Source organism: Perissodus microlepis, chromosome 18 (assembly GCF_051167445.1).
Source record: "Perissodus microlepis isolate ML-2025 ecotype Zambia chromosome 18, ASM5116744v1, whole genome shotgun sequence".
Lineage (NCBI taxonomy): Eukaryota > Metazoa > Chordata > Actinopteri > Cichliformes > Cichlidae > Perissodus > Perissodus microlepis.
Window position 1 is genome coordinate 32,741,221 of NC_140478.1, and position 16,167 is coordinate 32,757,387.

General features: G+C 47.8%; 1 protein-coding gene across 6 annotated transcripts in view; it reads right to left on the minus strand.

Annotated features, from left to right (window-relative positions):
• The window catches only part of rasal2 (RAS protein activator like 2), a 66,498-nt gene that overhangs the window by 22,023 nt on the left and 28,308 nt on the right, over nucleotides 1-16,167 (minus strand). For 4 of the 6 annotated variants that reach the window (XM_084912141.1, XM_084912138.1, XM_084912137.1 and 1 more), the window contains exons 4-5: nucleotides 4,861-4,967; nucleotides 2,173-2,285 (exon numbers count right to left, since the gene is read on the minus strand). In XM_084912141.1, coding sequence (XP_084768267.1) covers nucleotides 2,173-2,285; nucleotides 4,861-4,967 — 220 coding nt within the window. Of the gene's footprint in view, nucleotides 1-2,172; nucleotides 2,286-4,860; nucleotides 4,968-6,613; nucleotides 6,639-13,503; nucleotides 13,948-16,167 lie in introns of those variants that run through there. The other 2 variants (XM_084912142.1, XM_084912143.1) reach the window with 2 other exon arrangements.

Below are 16,167 nucleotides of genomic sequence, written 5' to 3' on the forward strand. Positions count from 1 at the left end.
AGAGCTCAGAGCTGACTGAGAGCGAGGCTGCGTGTGTGTGTGTGTGTGTGTGTGTGTGTGTGTGTGTGCAGCATTATCCTGATGTCCAGCTGGCTGTCACTCTGTCGGTTATAAAGCTGCACTCAGCATCAGCACCACGCACACAGAGGCTGGGACAGATGTTGTGCAGAGGTTCAGCAAACACTTCCTGGTGTCACACACTTCCTGTTGGCCGTTAAACCTCGCTCAGGCTTGAAGCTCCTCCCACACTTGCATGAATCCAGGAGGAGACCTGCATCTGGATTAATTCCTCACTCACTCACATTTTCCTGTCATGACACGCGCACGCCGGCCATGTTTGTTCTCATGTTGGTGAATCAGGTTAATCGCTGCGGTCTGAAATCTGCCACGCCCCCATTTCTCCATATAAGGAAACACGCTCACCTCGATGCTGACTCTAACAGTGCCGATTGTCTTGATAAGTCAATAAATTAAACATCTGACGCTCAGGACGCAGTAACCATGGTGATAAATGCTGTAAAGTGTGAAAATCTCTGATTAAATCTGATTATTTTCCCACAAAGGAAAAATAATCTTGGACTGGTTAAACTGTCGCTTAAAAAAAAGCAGACAGGAAATGAGAGGAAGTGCTACCACAGCGCGTGCGAGTGTGGACAGCAGCCCGTCTCTGAGCCTGCTCCTGCTTAAAGGGGCTTCTTCCTCCTCACTGTCACCAAGTGCTGCTTGTAGGTGATCGTTGGTGTCGAGTCTTTACAGCTGTATAAACCGTCCGACTGCTGTTGTGTCAAATATCTTTGTTTACTCTCATTAAAATCGCCGAGGAAACGAAAAAAACATTTTTTGTTAAAGGACATTTTTGAATCAAATATTTTCTTGACACACATGGATCAGACCTCTGAGAGGAAACGAGTCATTCACGACTTTAAAAAATGATTTCACAATAAATTTAAATCGAATTTAACAGGAAAACAGAGTCATACCTGGAAGTTTTCCAGGGAAAAGATCTCATGAAAACACACTCACACACTCAGGAGGAAACTTTATCTTACAAACCCACCAAACCTCTGCAGAGTGCAGCAGATTCCAGTAAAACCACCTCCAGGCAGTGCTGGGAAGGCTGGGCGGGTTAATGGAAAGAGGAAAAAACCCACAACCTCCACCATCAGCAGGAGGAGACACCTGCTAAATATTCTCCGACCCGCCCTCTGTCTGCCGCACAGAGTTCCTCACATGTGACAGACGGACGCCGGGCGTCATTACTGGAGGAAACGCAGAGCGACCAGAAGCAGCAGCCAGAGCAGGAAATGAGCTGTAATATCAGAGTCTGCTGCTCAGCGTCACTGAGCATGAACAAACTGCAGATTCACTCAAACCGAAGCGTCCACGACTCTGACCCGGCCCACAGTCAGCTTATCAATCAGAAGCTCTCTCTCTAATAAACCAATCAAACCGTCACCGGGTCGCCGAGACCGAAGGAAACCGTCACATCACGATTCCCAGCAGACCTCTTATGGAGCCAGTTTCCTCCTTCATAACAAACCTGTTAGAGACCGACTCAGTCGACCCCCCAGGCCTGAGCAAACCTGCAGTTCCTCCAAAGTCCACTAGAGGCTCAGAAGTGAGTCACCCCCATAGACCCCCATGTGAAAGGCATATAAAAGGCAGAAGTGATGCTGTTTGCTCATATCAGGGGTAAAAGCACTCAGCCTGGCTCGTCTGTGTTCATATGATCAGTTTACGTTTAGAAATTCTGAATTTTAGGAACATTTGTCTGTAAATTCATGTAATTTTTTTACATTTATGTTCATTAACATGCACTGTCCTAAATAAATGAAACTAAATTGAACAGACGTGGAAACACACTGTGCAGGACCTCAGTGCCTGTTCCAGGCCAGGCTGTCCTGTTTCTAGCAGGGGGGTCTGAACCGTCCATCTGGACCCCGCAGAACCAGCAGAGAGCCCGAGGTGGACCCTGAACACGCAACAGGAGGCCTGACAGCGTCGCCTCTGGGTGGAGACCTTTATCATCAGGCTGCAGGCGGGGGAAGGACTGTGCACAGACATCCCGTCTGTACCAAGGCCGAGTGTGTTTATGTTTAGATTTAATGAAATAAAAGACTCAAATCTGAGCGAAGAACAGCTGAAGAACAGCTCGAGCTCTGGAGGTGTTACCTGTCGGCATCGGCGGGCCGGATCGAGGGCAGTCTGAAGCTGGTGTTTCTGTCCAGTTTGGTCTGACTCCTCGTCCTTTTGATGGAGCCTTTAAGACGTTTACTGAAAAACCCCTGAAGGAGAAACAGAAAAGGTCAGAATCAGTCACAGATGGTGATCTTCACAAAGACACGTTAACGTGGACTTTCATGAGCGTTGGATCGGTGAGTAATCGCTTCAGATATTCGACTGTAACCTCAAACCGTCTTCCAAGAATAAAAGCAGCTCCTGTTTCTACTGATCCACCCTAAAAAACTCTCAGATCACTCAACAGCGTCTCAGACGTCCTTTTTCCATCCTGTTTCTGTCACAAGAGCCTCGCTGTGAGCGATGCTGCTGTGGCTCACACAAAGCTCAGCTCTGAGCCGGCGAGGTCGTTCACAGAAACACTTCTCCATCCTCGACCTCACAAACTCAACTCACAGGATCCACGTGATCCACCAGAAAGACGAAGCACTGATGCAGCAGCACCATCCATCAGTCCTCAGCACAAACAACCACCTTCAGCTGCAGTCAGGTTTAACCTCATTATTTTGGTGATTACTGTACGCGATTCAGCACCGGTGGATGTGCCTCGGCTAGAAAACGCCCTCTGGTGGTGTTTTCATGCAGGTGGAATAAATGACGTGAGCACAGCATCCGCACACACCTGTGTGTTTAAGCTCATTTTAGAGCGACTGTAACTCCGTCACGTTTGCACTGAAGACACAACTCCAAGTTCTACAGCGATATTCGCCTGCGGGTGTTTGTGTCACGGTAGCATCCTGAGAGTTTTCCCTCCTGTACGCCTGTTGTGAGGGTCCCCTCACCAAACTCCGCCCCCTCACCAGCTGCAGTCAAAGGCGGTGGGGTCTGAGTCGTCCACAGCACAGTGTAATGTTTCACAGGTCGCTGAGCTCAGCAGCAGGTTTGACCAGCACCTGCTGCCCCCTGGTGGCGTTTTCATGCAGGAGAAACAATAAATGTCTTCAGCTCAGCCACTCTGAGACTTATGGTAGAAGATTCATGTGTCTGTTGTTTTGCTGGTATTAAAAATCACACTGACATCTAAACACACTGATACCACCCAGGCCTGCTTCAGGCTGAGTGCTGATTGGTTCCACACTGATGAGTCATCCCTGTATCTCCATCTATGATCAAACTCTGATCAAACCCTTCAGCTCTCAGGTCGTCCGTCACAATAAAAGCCCCGTGCAGAGCTGTGGAAGTGAGCGGCCTCATTTCCGGAGATATTAATATCCTCAAACGCATCACCCCCCCTCCCCTGCAGACTCCCTTCAGGCTCATTGGCTCCTTTTAATGCATCAGAATAAAGACGCATTCTGCCAGAGAGCAAGGAACACTTCAAACAGGCCTCCTGCACCCTTAAAAACCGCCACCGCCTCCACCAAACAGCCAATCACACCTATTGATCACGATTATTGGTCTCTGAGGATCGCTGAACAGACGACTGAAAGCTTCGTGTCACTTCCTCACCACTGATGAACTCCCAGCATGCTCCCCGGCCGTGTTTACTTAAATCTGCGTGAAGACGTCTGAAACTAAAAATACGACCTGAGAGCTGCGACACAAACTCTCAGCACAGAGTTTCAGCTCTGCTTCAAACTGCTAACGACGGGAAAACAGTCGCAGCAGAGCTTCAAACAGAGACGCTCGAAACTAACAAAAACAACAGCAACAGTAACAAAAACAACAGCAACAGTAACAAAAACAACAGCTGCAGTAACAAAAACAACAGCTGCAGTAACAAAAACAACAGCAGCAGTAACAAAAACAACAGCTGCAGTAACAAAAACAACAGCAGCAGTAACAAAAACAACAGCAGCAGTAACAAAAACAACAGCTGCAGTAACAAAAACAACAGCTGCAGTAACAAAAACAACAGCTGCAGTAACAAAAACAACAGCTGCAGTAACAAAAACAACAGCTGCAGTAACAAAAACAACAGCTGCAGTAACAAAAACAACAGCAGCAGTAACAAAAACAACAGCAGCAGTAACAAAAACAACAGCTGCAGTAACAAAAACAACAGCTGCAGTAACAAAAACAACAGCAACAGTAACAAAAACAACAGCAACAGTAACAAAAACAACAGCAGCAGTAACAAAAACAACAGCTGCAGTAACAAAAACAACAGCTGCAGTAACAAAAACAACAGCAACAGTAACAAAAACAACAGCAACAGTAACAAAAACAACAGCTGCAGTAACAAAAACAACAGCTGCAGTAACAAAAACAACAGCTGCAGTAACAAAAACAACAGCTGCAGTAACAGTAATATCCTGTGTTCAATTGCACCGACATTTTATTTACTGAGCACTTTCCTGATAACCAAGCTAGTTAGCATTAGCATGCCACCCTCCCTTCTGGCTGTGAAAAACTGACGAGGCGTTGATGAGTGATGCCACGACCTAAACACACACACGTAACTTATTAATATCAAGTATTCAGACTTTAGCGCCACCTGCTGGTAACAGGAACTCTGCCTTATGTACAGCCTGTGTGTGATATACAGCAAACAGGCGACGCATGTCCGTGCTCTGAGGGTGGAGGAACACCAGAGGACGACGGAGCAGAGACGGGCCTGAGATCTCTGTGATGGCGTGCAGTAAATAAATACATGCACAGAGACGCGTTCCCGTTACTCACCGGCACTTTGAACGGAGACGTGTTTGGATTGTCGACTGCGACGCTCTTCTCCGAGCTCCCCAAACCGGAAATACTCCTCCTCCTCGGAGATCTCTCCGAAGAAACTTCTGCAAAGAGAGAGAGAGAGAGAGAGAGGGAGGGTTAACCAGCATCATCATCATCATCAGCCTCTGAGCTGAGCGACGGAGGACAGGTGAAGACGTTCAGACATGACGGAGGACGAGGACAGACGTCGGGTCGCAGATATCTACACCTTCTGTCAAACGTTCTTCCGGTAATCACGCCGCCAACACACTTCAAGTCATTTTCACCAACGACCGATAAAAAAAGGACGAAGTGCTGCAAACGGACTGAAAGGTTCAAATAGGAAGAAAACCAGAGAGCGCCAACAGCACGTAACCATGACGACTGCCGCTGACCAGTGCAATCATCTGAGCCGCCGTGTCTTATGGGTCGTGTCCTGATTTAACATTTAACTGAAACTTAAACATTTACTGGACTGTAAGTCAAGGCAGATGTCCCACATGAGGTCTACAGGAGAGTCTGATTGGTTACACATCAGAAGTAAAAGCCAATCAGAACTGAGAACAGAGAAACACATTCAGTCTGAAGCAGCAAAAACAAATGAGCTGAAAGAGTCAAGATAATAAGAGAGTAACTTTAATGAGACGAATTTTAAAACATGAAGACAAATCAGCTGTGACGGCGCCACAGTGGCTATGCTAATGGCAAAAAGGCTAAATTATGCTAGCAGCTACATGGACAGGCAGCCTCAGACTTCCTGAAACCAGCTCAGCTAAAACTTGAACATGTGAACAGCAAACAGAAGAGGAGCAGACAGAAGCAGTGCTGGGACCATCACTACGTTATTTAATATGAACACTAACCAGGATTTCCACGGCTCAAAAACATGTGACAGAGGATTCAAAAGTACAAAACTAATAATAAATAACACATCAATGATGAGAGCATGACGCCAGATTCTTTCCTGCACCTGTAAATCATTCAGATATCGCTCCTCTGTCTCTCCTCCTCTTTAATAATCTGTATCGGCAGAGCTCGCCAAGCTTCCTGCTGCAGAAACCAGAGTCTAACATTTCCGCGTCCTCCTCTGCAGCTCTCTGCAAACACATCCAGTGGGCCGGGTTGGACCCGGGCCCCGAGCCACATGTTTGACACCTCTGTATGAGAGTTTATAACGCAGCCGTTTGGAGCATGAAGACAAACACGAGCACAGACACACACGAGCCACAATCAGCTGTGGGAGTTCCACCCCGACCCAGCTCAGGCCGCCGCCGCCTTATACGGAGCCAGCAGTGTCATGGCGACACCAGAACAACATGTGGAGAGACGCTAGCGTCCGACCGGCAGCGTGTGGAGCCAACATGATGTTTACATGCTGAGGAAACACGACAAAACGTGCTGCTCTGCAACAGGAAGTGAGCGCAGCATGCAGCAGCGGGGAGCTGTATCAGGTTCCAGCTGCAGGACGAGACGCTCACCGCATGCACGCCACAGGCATGCAGCGCTGCGAGGAAGCCGGGGACAAACTTTCATGCAACCCCCCCACACCCCACCAACCGAACCACCCCTGACGATGGAGGAAGAGGAGCGCTGACGGGGACGCCATCAGCGCTGGTCTTTCACTCCCGGGACAAAGTTGAGGCAACATGCGGCAGGAAGCCAGGTATGACAGGTCGGTCACATGACACGGACAGAGACATACACAGAGGGAGAGAGAGGGAGACGGTACCTCGATCGCAGCTGTTCCCCATCATCTGAGGAGAGGACACACACAGAGTCAGACGGGATTGGCCGGAGCCACTGCCACCTGTCAGCCAATGAGGTTAAGCTGCAAACATCCGTCTTTGTCCCGTCCTCCACTTTGGCATCCCCCAGCCCTCCCCTCTGCCACCCTCCCTCCTCAGCACCGCATCCTCCTCCTCCTCCTTCACGCTGCCTCCTTTCCCATCTCCTCCTCCTCTCTCTCCACTCAGCAGTAATTCTAAGTCTCGTTCGTCCGCTCGCTGAGGTTTTACCGCATTTCTTCAATCAATCCCACAAACTGCTCCGTTCTGCTGTCTCTCCTCCTCCTCTTCGTGTCTTCCTTCCTCTCTGCAGACCCTCCTCTCCCTCTCCCTCTCCCTCTCTCTCTGTCTCTGCAGCACCTCCCTCTCTGTCCTCTTCCTCTCTCGCTGCGTTTATCGCTGCCCTCGGAGGATAATTACCAAATAAGTTTCCCCTCAGCCGGCTGATGTGGGACACAACTCTGGGGGCCGAGTCACATCAGGCCTGCAAATTAACTCTATTTTCAGAGTCTGTTCATTGATCCTATCACTCGCTAATCACCATTAATCACTTTCAAAAGCATAATTTATGTCATCGGTGACCCGGGACTGAAGAGTCAACGCTTTTTAATAACACAAAATGTTCACACTCTGGCTTTTTAACCATTCAGCACAGGATCCGACGCCTGTCTTTGAGTCTGAAGACTCTCAGAGTTTCTTAATGATCTGCTCTAAAATGAAAATTATTGAAATTTTGCCTCATAGTCAAACTTTTAGAAACTGTAACTGCAGCTACGTGCAGACTATAAAACAGTAATCAGACGTGTCTGCAGACGCTCTGCCTGCTGTTCAGCTTAAATATTATTTCCTGTTGTTTTTGCACCTGAGTCATTCAGACCAGATCAGCATCAGGCTCCACACCTGCTGTTATTGGCACACAGGTAGACTCAGTGCAGCAAAATTAAAACCCACTCATGACCAAGTGTCCTCTGTCACACTCAGTGGATCCTCTGATCATCTATAAATATCTATTGATCAGCTGTGTCTCAAATATCTGTACTCTGAGACAAGTAATCAGCAGATGAGCCACACCAGGAATCAAACCAGCAAACATGTGACGTGTGATCAACAGTAATCATCAGTTTGCTCAGGTTTTCACCTTCCTCCTCCTCCTCCTGCTGCTGCTAACGAGATATTGATCAACGGGAACTCGGCTCAATCTGTCGTTTCAGCGGATCCACCAGAGACACGCGACCTTCACAGACGGGGTCACGGTCAAACCAGAGACCAGCAGCTCGCCAGTCTGGTGCTTTGGTCTATTTTTGCTTAGGTCTGTGACCTGTGGGCGTGGCTTACACTAACACTGTAGATAACAGAGTGAGGGAAAAACCATGCACGTGCACTGCTTCTGAAACTTTGCACCTTTTCATCCAAATATGCTTTTAAAAACAAAGTTATCAGCTGATGCAGCTAGCTGCTAATTAGTGCTAACATCCACGTTTGTTAGCAGTAACCTCACAGCAGCCATGTTATTGGCCAGATGATGTCATTAAGCCTCCAACCGCACAAACACGCGCCATTGGTCCAGTTCAGGTCAAGCTAGCAGACAGCTAGCAGCTACAGCCGCCTGTCAGTCAAACAGGCCACGCCCCCAATAATACAAACTTTAAGCAGGCTGTAAAAATGTTGCAAGCATTGACTCACTGCCAGAGCCTCTAGTGGTCATTAGAGGAACTGCAGGTATAAAAGCATGAACGTGTGAACAGGTGCACACTGAGGGACTCTGGACTGCTTTCAGTTGCTGGATCTTTCTGATTCCGCCGCCCTCCCTCTGACCACCACGACTTTGGGTTAAATCGGCTCACGTGTCGGCTCGTAGGTATCGAGCTTCCCGGACGGACTCGTGGGAAAACTGCTGCTAAAAATAAGCCTGAGGGCAGAGAGAGGCAGAGCCGAGGGACAGGAGGAGGCTATCGGGTGTCAGAGAAACTCATCCATCAGCTGCTGGTGTCGGTGCACGCGATGGTTTCAGCCCGTTTGAGTTTAAAATCCCGTCGGCCTCCGAGGGCTCCCTGAACATCTGTCCGCTCACAGCTGGCTGATTAGTTTAATGTCTGAGATATCGACTCGACCGCCTGATGAATGAGCAGCTCTGTGAGGACAACAAACCTCCACAAACAGAAACCTGCACATAAACAACCAGGTAATACTGACCAATCACATCTCAGCAGACAGCGAGCAGGTAAACACTGAACCGTGAGCACCCTCCTCCCATCATAAGTGGTTCAACCTGTCACCTGTGTGTGTGTGTGTGTGTCGGTAGTGTGACACCGCTCAGAAAAGATGAATGGGTGGATGTGATGTCATCAGAAAGGAGCGTGAGGAATGCTGAAGCTGACCTCTGTTGAACTCTGGCTCATTCAGGAGTTGACACACCTGACACACACACACACACACACACACACACACACACACACACACACACACAACAGTCTGCTGCACAAAGAAACCTTTGTGTGAAGCTGTCTGCAGGGCAGAGTGGGCGGAGCTTTCACAGCAGCAGGTATAAGGTGAGATTCCCAGAGCAGAGCCGTGAGGCCGCAGCGCCTGCATGAAGATGAAACAGCCTCATGTCCAAACATCATCAGGCGTCTGGGCTCACGGGCCTTTACATCACAGGTTTAATGGCTCATCACATCATTTATCAGTGTTTACACATTTTTTGTATTAATGGCTGTCAGCCTGCAGCAAATCTCACATATTTTATATGATTATCAGAAAACAACAAACTAAAAGATTCCTCTTAACGGAGCCGTGTAACAAAAAACACTGAAGAGTGACAGTGGGTGAAGGAATCACTTCTTTCCACATTTAAACAATTTCAAGTGTTTTAATGTGAAAATACTGACGGTAGGAACAGCACGCGTGGATCCTGTGGAGGGCTCAGAAACGAACGCGTGTTCTCTGGCGTTTGCCTTTTTTAGACTCGTTGTCCCGGCTTTGGTCCTTCTCTTTAGTTGTCATCAGAGTTTTTCTCAGCAGGAATGATAAAAACAAAGAGACCCCGTCAGCCCTCCTCCTCACACTCAGCTCCGCTTTCACAACAAATATCCAAAGAATTTCTTTTCACATAATGAAACCAGTTCTGTTTGTCGAGCCTCGTTCGGCCCGTGCGCGTCAGCCGCCTCCTCTCGCATCGCTTCACATTCCTCTGAATAAATTAACAGTATCAGTGAGACTCTGAGCCACCAGCTCGCCCCGCTGCCAGTGCTCAAACCACGGCGCCAGGATTCAACCTGCTGTCACCTGCCCGATCGGCTCGGATGTCGTTCGCTTTGGTTTCTGTCATGAGAGGAATGTCAGGGCAGATTTAAGACGTTTGGAACGAGTGTCGGATAATAAACAGCCGGTCCACACACTCAGTTACCTGTAATAAAAATAATAAGTATAATCAAACCTGAAGTTTTGATCGTTTTGTCACATTTCGCAGACGTTAAACGTTTCTGTTCTTGCTTCATCAGACCTCCTGAAGCTGTGGCTTCATTAACAGTGTGGAGCATCAGGTCATCGTGGGCACCAGCAGGTTCTTCACCTGCAGAGCTCAAACTGGACCCGGACTGGGATCATTTAAAAGCAGTCCTGAGCCGCAGCTTGTATCTTTGAATTCAGGTGTTTTCAGTCTGGTTGCCACAGGTGTACGAGATCCAGCTCCGTGAACTCGAGCGCGGGCTGCAACAGGACGCCACCGCGGTGCAGCGTTTGTGCTGATGTCAGAGCGGCAGCGACTCTGCTGAGTCGTGTTTAGGGACATTTATGCAGTTTAATGCATGAAAGTCACTGACGCTCTGCTGACGCAGTAACTGCAGAATTCATCCTTTGACTTTAACATCAGCACAGACACGGTGAGCCGGGAGCTTCCTGGTACTTTGGTCCACAGACGGCAGCTCAGCCTCTGAACGCTGTGCTGTCTTCCCCTGATTTTTAACTCAAATGTTTCTGGATTTGAAAACATTTGCTGCTCTGTTATTTGGTAAGCTTCTCTAAAGTCCCGTTGCTGTTCTGAGCTGTATATTATTGTTTGCGACACTTTAATTTCAGATCAGCTTGAATGTAAACCGTGAATTTGTGGCTGAATTCAGATTTGTTTCCACAGCTCTTAATTCCAAGTTCTGGAATAAACCTTTTGTCTGAATAAATGTTATTTCGTCCTATTATTGCAAACTCCTGTTACAAACAGTCAAATCTGACCTGGGGTCAGTCGGTCTTCCCGCGCTGCGAGGACGCCGCCCTCATTAAACTCCAGAGTGACAGAATCACAGTTACAGCCTCGATCAGAGCGAGCGAGGCGCCTGGGGAGACGCGTGATCTCTGCTGCCACGAAGCTTCTCTGCAGGTCTTTCATAACGCCGCCTCCTGCAAGGTCAAAGGTCAAACTCTCTAAAAACAAAACTGCAGGAAACAGTGGCATGCTCCTTTAAAGGGAGCTCCCGTCATGCTGCGTGCATCCTCAGATGGGAGTCGTCTTTGGGAAATTTGGGACACAATGATCTAATCATAGCTGGAGCGGGGACAGCTGGAGCGCCGCGATTTAGGCTAACTGTCACAGCATCCGTTAATAATGACGAGCAGCCGAGCGCACGGAGCCGGAAGAAATGTGAGAGCCGCCGAGCACCAGGCGCCCGCAGCCTGTAAGGAGACGTCACCGTACCTCCAGATCTGAGAGGCTGAAGTCATGTTTCCACACTGAGTGTGACTCAGGCTGGCTGTTATAATAACCATCATCACTGAGGTCGTTAATACGCTTTAACTAGCAGGTCATTACTGAGCACTAATAATAATGACGCAGCGGCGCTGAGGTCACTCAGAGGTCACTTTGATCTTTATTGTTGTCCCTGATGACGAGCGGCTCTGCATTGGAGCAACAAGTGCATCATGGGACGGACGCTGACGACTCCGAGCCGTGAATGACTGTAAGCTGTGATAATGGTTACCATGGTGCTGCAGCCACACAGGTTTTTGTTTTTTAAACTGTCCTCACACAGGAAGTGATGACAGACCGCAGGCAGAAGAGAATGGGCGGGGCTCATGATGATGTCTCAAGATGACATCATGTGTTGTGAATGAACTCGGAGATAAGAGGAAGAATCCTGACCTCAGGTGTCACCAGATTTGTTGCCGAGGTGACTACAGGACGCGCCGGCTGAGGTCACACCTCTGCATTACTGAGGACCGACAACATCCCGCTGACTGTCAGCTGATGCTTCACACTTAAATATATATCATTTATTTCAGAGAAACGAGCTGGAAAACATTTATTTGCTGATTAAGTCAGAGGGCTGTGAGTCAGGAGAGCGAGGGCCACATCCTTCTGAGCCTTTGTGATGTGCACTTGGTTTCTAACGACCTGGTTAAAAATAATGGTCGGTTTGATAAAATACAGGTTTAGTCGATCTTATTTTTTCCTACAGTCGAGCTCTTGTTCTTTTCCACACACTCGCTGTAGTTTCAGTCCAGTGTAATAACGCTGGAGTAGGTTTTATTCCCAGCATGCTCAGAGAGCTGGTTTTAAAGTTCAACCACGACCTGAAAGCTAAAGTCGGTTCTGCTTCAGATCTCAGTGTGGAGGTTTCAATGCATCATCATTTCTAAATACATGTTTACCTTTAATGTCTAAATGATTCTGACTCTCACCTGTCCTCCGCCATCACGCATCCTGCCTGCAGTCTGGGCGTGACCTCTGACACGGAGCTTTGATTTGACATTCAAATCACCAACGGGCCGCAGCCACGTTTTCTCCAGCTAACATGAGCCTCCATCATGCGGACTCTGAGACACAGCCCCACCTCAGCCACTCTGCACAGACTTCCTGTTACATACAGGGCTTTAACCCGGCCACATCACACACTCATGTACACCTGACGACCCGAGCTGCAGGACAGGGATGCAATGATCGGGACCAAAAAACCCAAAGGTGATTAAAGTGCAGCGCTGCGACAGCCCGTTACCTTGCTGTCACGCTCGCTGCGTTAGGTTAACACTTGTTAGGAAGCTTTTATTGCACCATAACAGTAACACAGCATGTCATTAACTGCCTGCTCCACTCCGTGTGCGAGGAGCTGCATCGCTGCGAGCCCGAGAGCAGGGGAAGGACAGACGACATGAACACATAACCAGAGAGGTTTTGGCTTTCCTCCGAAGCAAAACCCACAGAGCTGAAATAAAAACTGTTTTGTGCTTATATGCACAGTCATCCCTTCAAAGACGTCTGAGGCAGAAAAACCAAGCAGTTCTCATCACACCTCAGTCCTGCTGACTGTCATGATCTTACTAAAAGACACTCAAGCTTAAATTCAAATTCTGGGGCCTCAGAAATCAGAAATTTGCTCTCCTGAATAATCTCTACAACGTTAATTACAACATTATTCACATCTTCTTCAGAGTTTCGTCGTCATTTCTTTGTGCCGTTTGTGTTTGAAAGCGCTGTACAAAGAAAGTTTATGACTGCACCTGTTAAAGCTCAGAGCTGAACGTCTCTTTTCTCTTTTCTCTTATGTTTGAATAAAATTCAAACCAGCAGCAGCTCGACTGATCCATCAGCTGAACACGTTCACCTCTGATGGTGATCGATAACTGATCGATAACTGATGCCAGGCTGCTGATCGGAGAAACTAACTTCTCCTCTCGGTCCGACTCTTCGCGGAGCCCGAAGCTGAAGCTCTGCAGGCAAACTTCAACCGAACACGCGCCCGAAAGTAGCCGGCGGAGAGCGCTCCGGAGGCGGGCAGCAGACCGAGCTTCTCCCGGTGTCTGCCCGACCTCCGGAGGTCCGACCGGAGGGTTAGAGAGAGACACTCACCCGGAAAGTCCATCACAACCGCGATAACTCTAAAGTCATGTCCTCACTCAGTCCGGACGGTCTCACTCAGTCAGCAAACAGCAGCTCAGCGCACACTTCCGCCCGCACCTTCACAATAAAGGTCCGAACCAGGAAACTGCGCTGTCAGCGAAGCGCTCGGCCTTCAGTATAAAACTGTGATAACAGCATTTACAACCCACGGGTCTTTCACACAACGATCCAGCATTTAAAGCAGCTTTTTTACACCACCTTTTATTTTCGTGGCTCTCTCTTGCTATTTGTGTCCCGTTACACAACGAGCTCAACAAGTTAAATTCAAACCTCACAAAACAACAACAAAAGCTTCTCGAAGGCTTTTATGATGGAGACATAAATAAGAAAAAAGGTGATGTTTAGATGTTAAACCTGCTTAGAGAGCAGTTGGAGAGTGTTTGCAGACGCTCGCCAACCCTCATGACCAGCAGTTACATCACATCCAGTGTGGTGGACAGCCCCTTTATAATCTGCCACGTCCGGCGGGAGGAAAAATTAACTGTTAGATTGAAAAAAACAAACAAGTATCAGTGCAGTCAGTGTAAATATCAGTGGCCGAGGACGCTTCAAAGAACAGATAAATCTGAATGATGCAAATATAAATGGTGTTTTTCAGATTTGTAGTTTTGCTGCTGATGGACCGAACTGATCTGACTTGAATGATTTATGTCTGTGTGAACATGACAGAGTCACATGTAGCCTGAGGGAGCACTTTTAATATCAGCAGCATTTTTTTATTGAGGAATTTATGGACTGAATCCAGACTTGTGTCACAGACTTTTACTTTGAAGGTGAGTTTGGAGCAGGAGGTGGTAGTTTTATTGTGGTGGAGCAGACAGGTGGAGAGCAGACAGGAATGCAGCAGATCCAGAGATGAAGCGAGAAGAGAGATCAGCCTGAAACAACAACGAGGAGCGAAGACAAAAACCTGTTTTGGAGACTTCTGCAGCAGCTGAACAGAGAGCGCGGCAAAGAGTGACGAGAGCTTTAAAAACAGCCCCAAACAAAAGAGCCTGTGTGGGACCCACGCTGAGAGACAGTCACACTGAAAAGCACTCAGAGAGCTCAGGTTAAAGGTCTGGCTTCAAACACATGAAGGAGAAACGTGCCGTTAACTCAGTACGAAGATGTTTCACAATCATGTCTTTGTGCGTGTGTAATAAAACACGTGTAATAATGTATCTATAATATATAAGTACACGGGGAACAGGAAGTGTAATGGTTCCCGTACGGCGACTCCCGAGCAGAGGAGAAGGTGTCGCAGGACTTCCTGGGATTTCTGAAAATATGTTGTGTGAATTCCAGCTCGTACTCCGGTTGGCTGAGAGAAGTGAATATCTCAGAGCTGTGAAATGATTCAAAGCAGCCCGACAGCGATCATGTGACCAGAGAGACGATCCTTCTGTGTCCGGTCTGGACGCAGCGATAGCAGTCATGTCTTTACTAACACTGATTGGTCGAGCAGTCTGAATGGATCCAACCAATGTGAACTCGATTCCGCATGAAGTTGAGTGAGTCTGCCACACACAGTATGAAACTCATCATTCAGCCTCAGTCAGACAGACTTAAACCCAGTATTAATCCAGTTAAACCAGTGCTGCTTTTATTTGACGGCCTGGATTCCAGTCCCACGACCCTCAAAACTGACCGACTGCTCCTTTAACTACAGACTCTCCTGCTGTGACCACCTGCAGCCTGACAGGAAGTCACCTGCACAGGTGAGCGAAGGCGTGACCTGAGGCCTGGGGCTACTTTCACAAACAGATCATCTGCTGCGATCAGGCCGCGGCCCAGGAAGAACCTCAGCTGGACGCTCCTGTGTCACAGCGAGGAAGAGGAGGAGGAGGAGGCTGCAGAGCTGAGACACTTAATGAGCACGCAGTCAGCACTGTAATTAGACTGTACCGAAGACAGAGGACTACAATTATATCTCAGCTCTGTCACTGCTGCTCGGCCTTCAGTTTGCAAACAACAAGCAAAAAGAAGCAGAGGAGGAGGAGGAGGAGGAGGAGGAGGAGGAGAATAAAACAGGGTTTAATTTCCTGATTTAGTATTTTGCTTCACGCCCTGGTTTTAAGTCTCAGAGAGCGTCAGGTGTTTCAAAACATCCAGTGAACTCAGAGAAAGGGTCAGAAATGTTTGATTCAAAAAAAGCTCTGCACACAGTCGGAACGTATGAAGACAGTAAAGACAAATCAGTTTGACTCCAGACTAAATTCAGCTAAAAACACAGAACAAATAAACCTAACACCAAAGATCGTTCATCGTATTAATCCTGAACTAAACAGTCTACACCTGCGAATAAATCCACTTTAAATCCAGCATGAAATACAGGAAAATTCTAGTTTGAAACCAGTGACCCATCAAGCACAATTTCCAGTATTTCCAGTACAACTTCAGCATTAGTCTCTGACTAACTCCTTAAACCAAGTAAAAATGTGTTATCAAAAACAAAACAAAAGCACAAACACATCACAAATCTGCAATACTGCACTTGATAAACTGCCTCAGACCTTTAAAATCAAACATTCAACCCAGTATTAAACCGCAGATCCAGTATTAACAGCCCACAGACACTGGTTTCATCCCCAGTAAGAAACACATCACCCAGCCATAATCCAGCTTTAATCC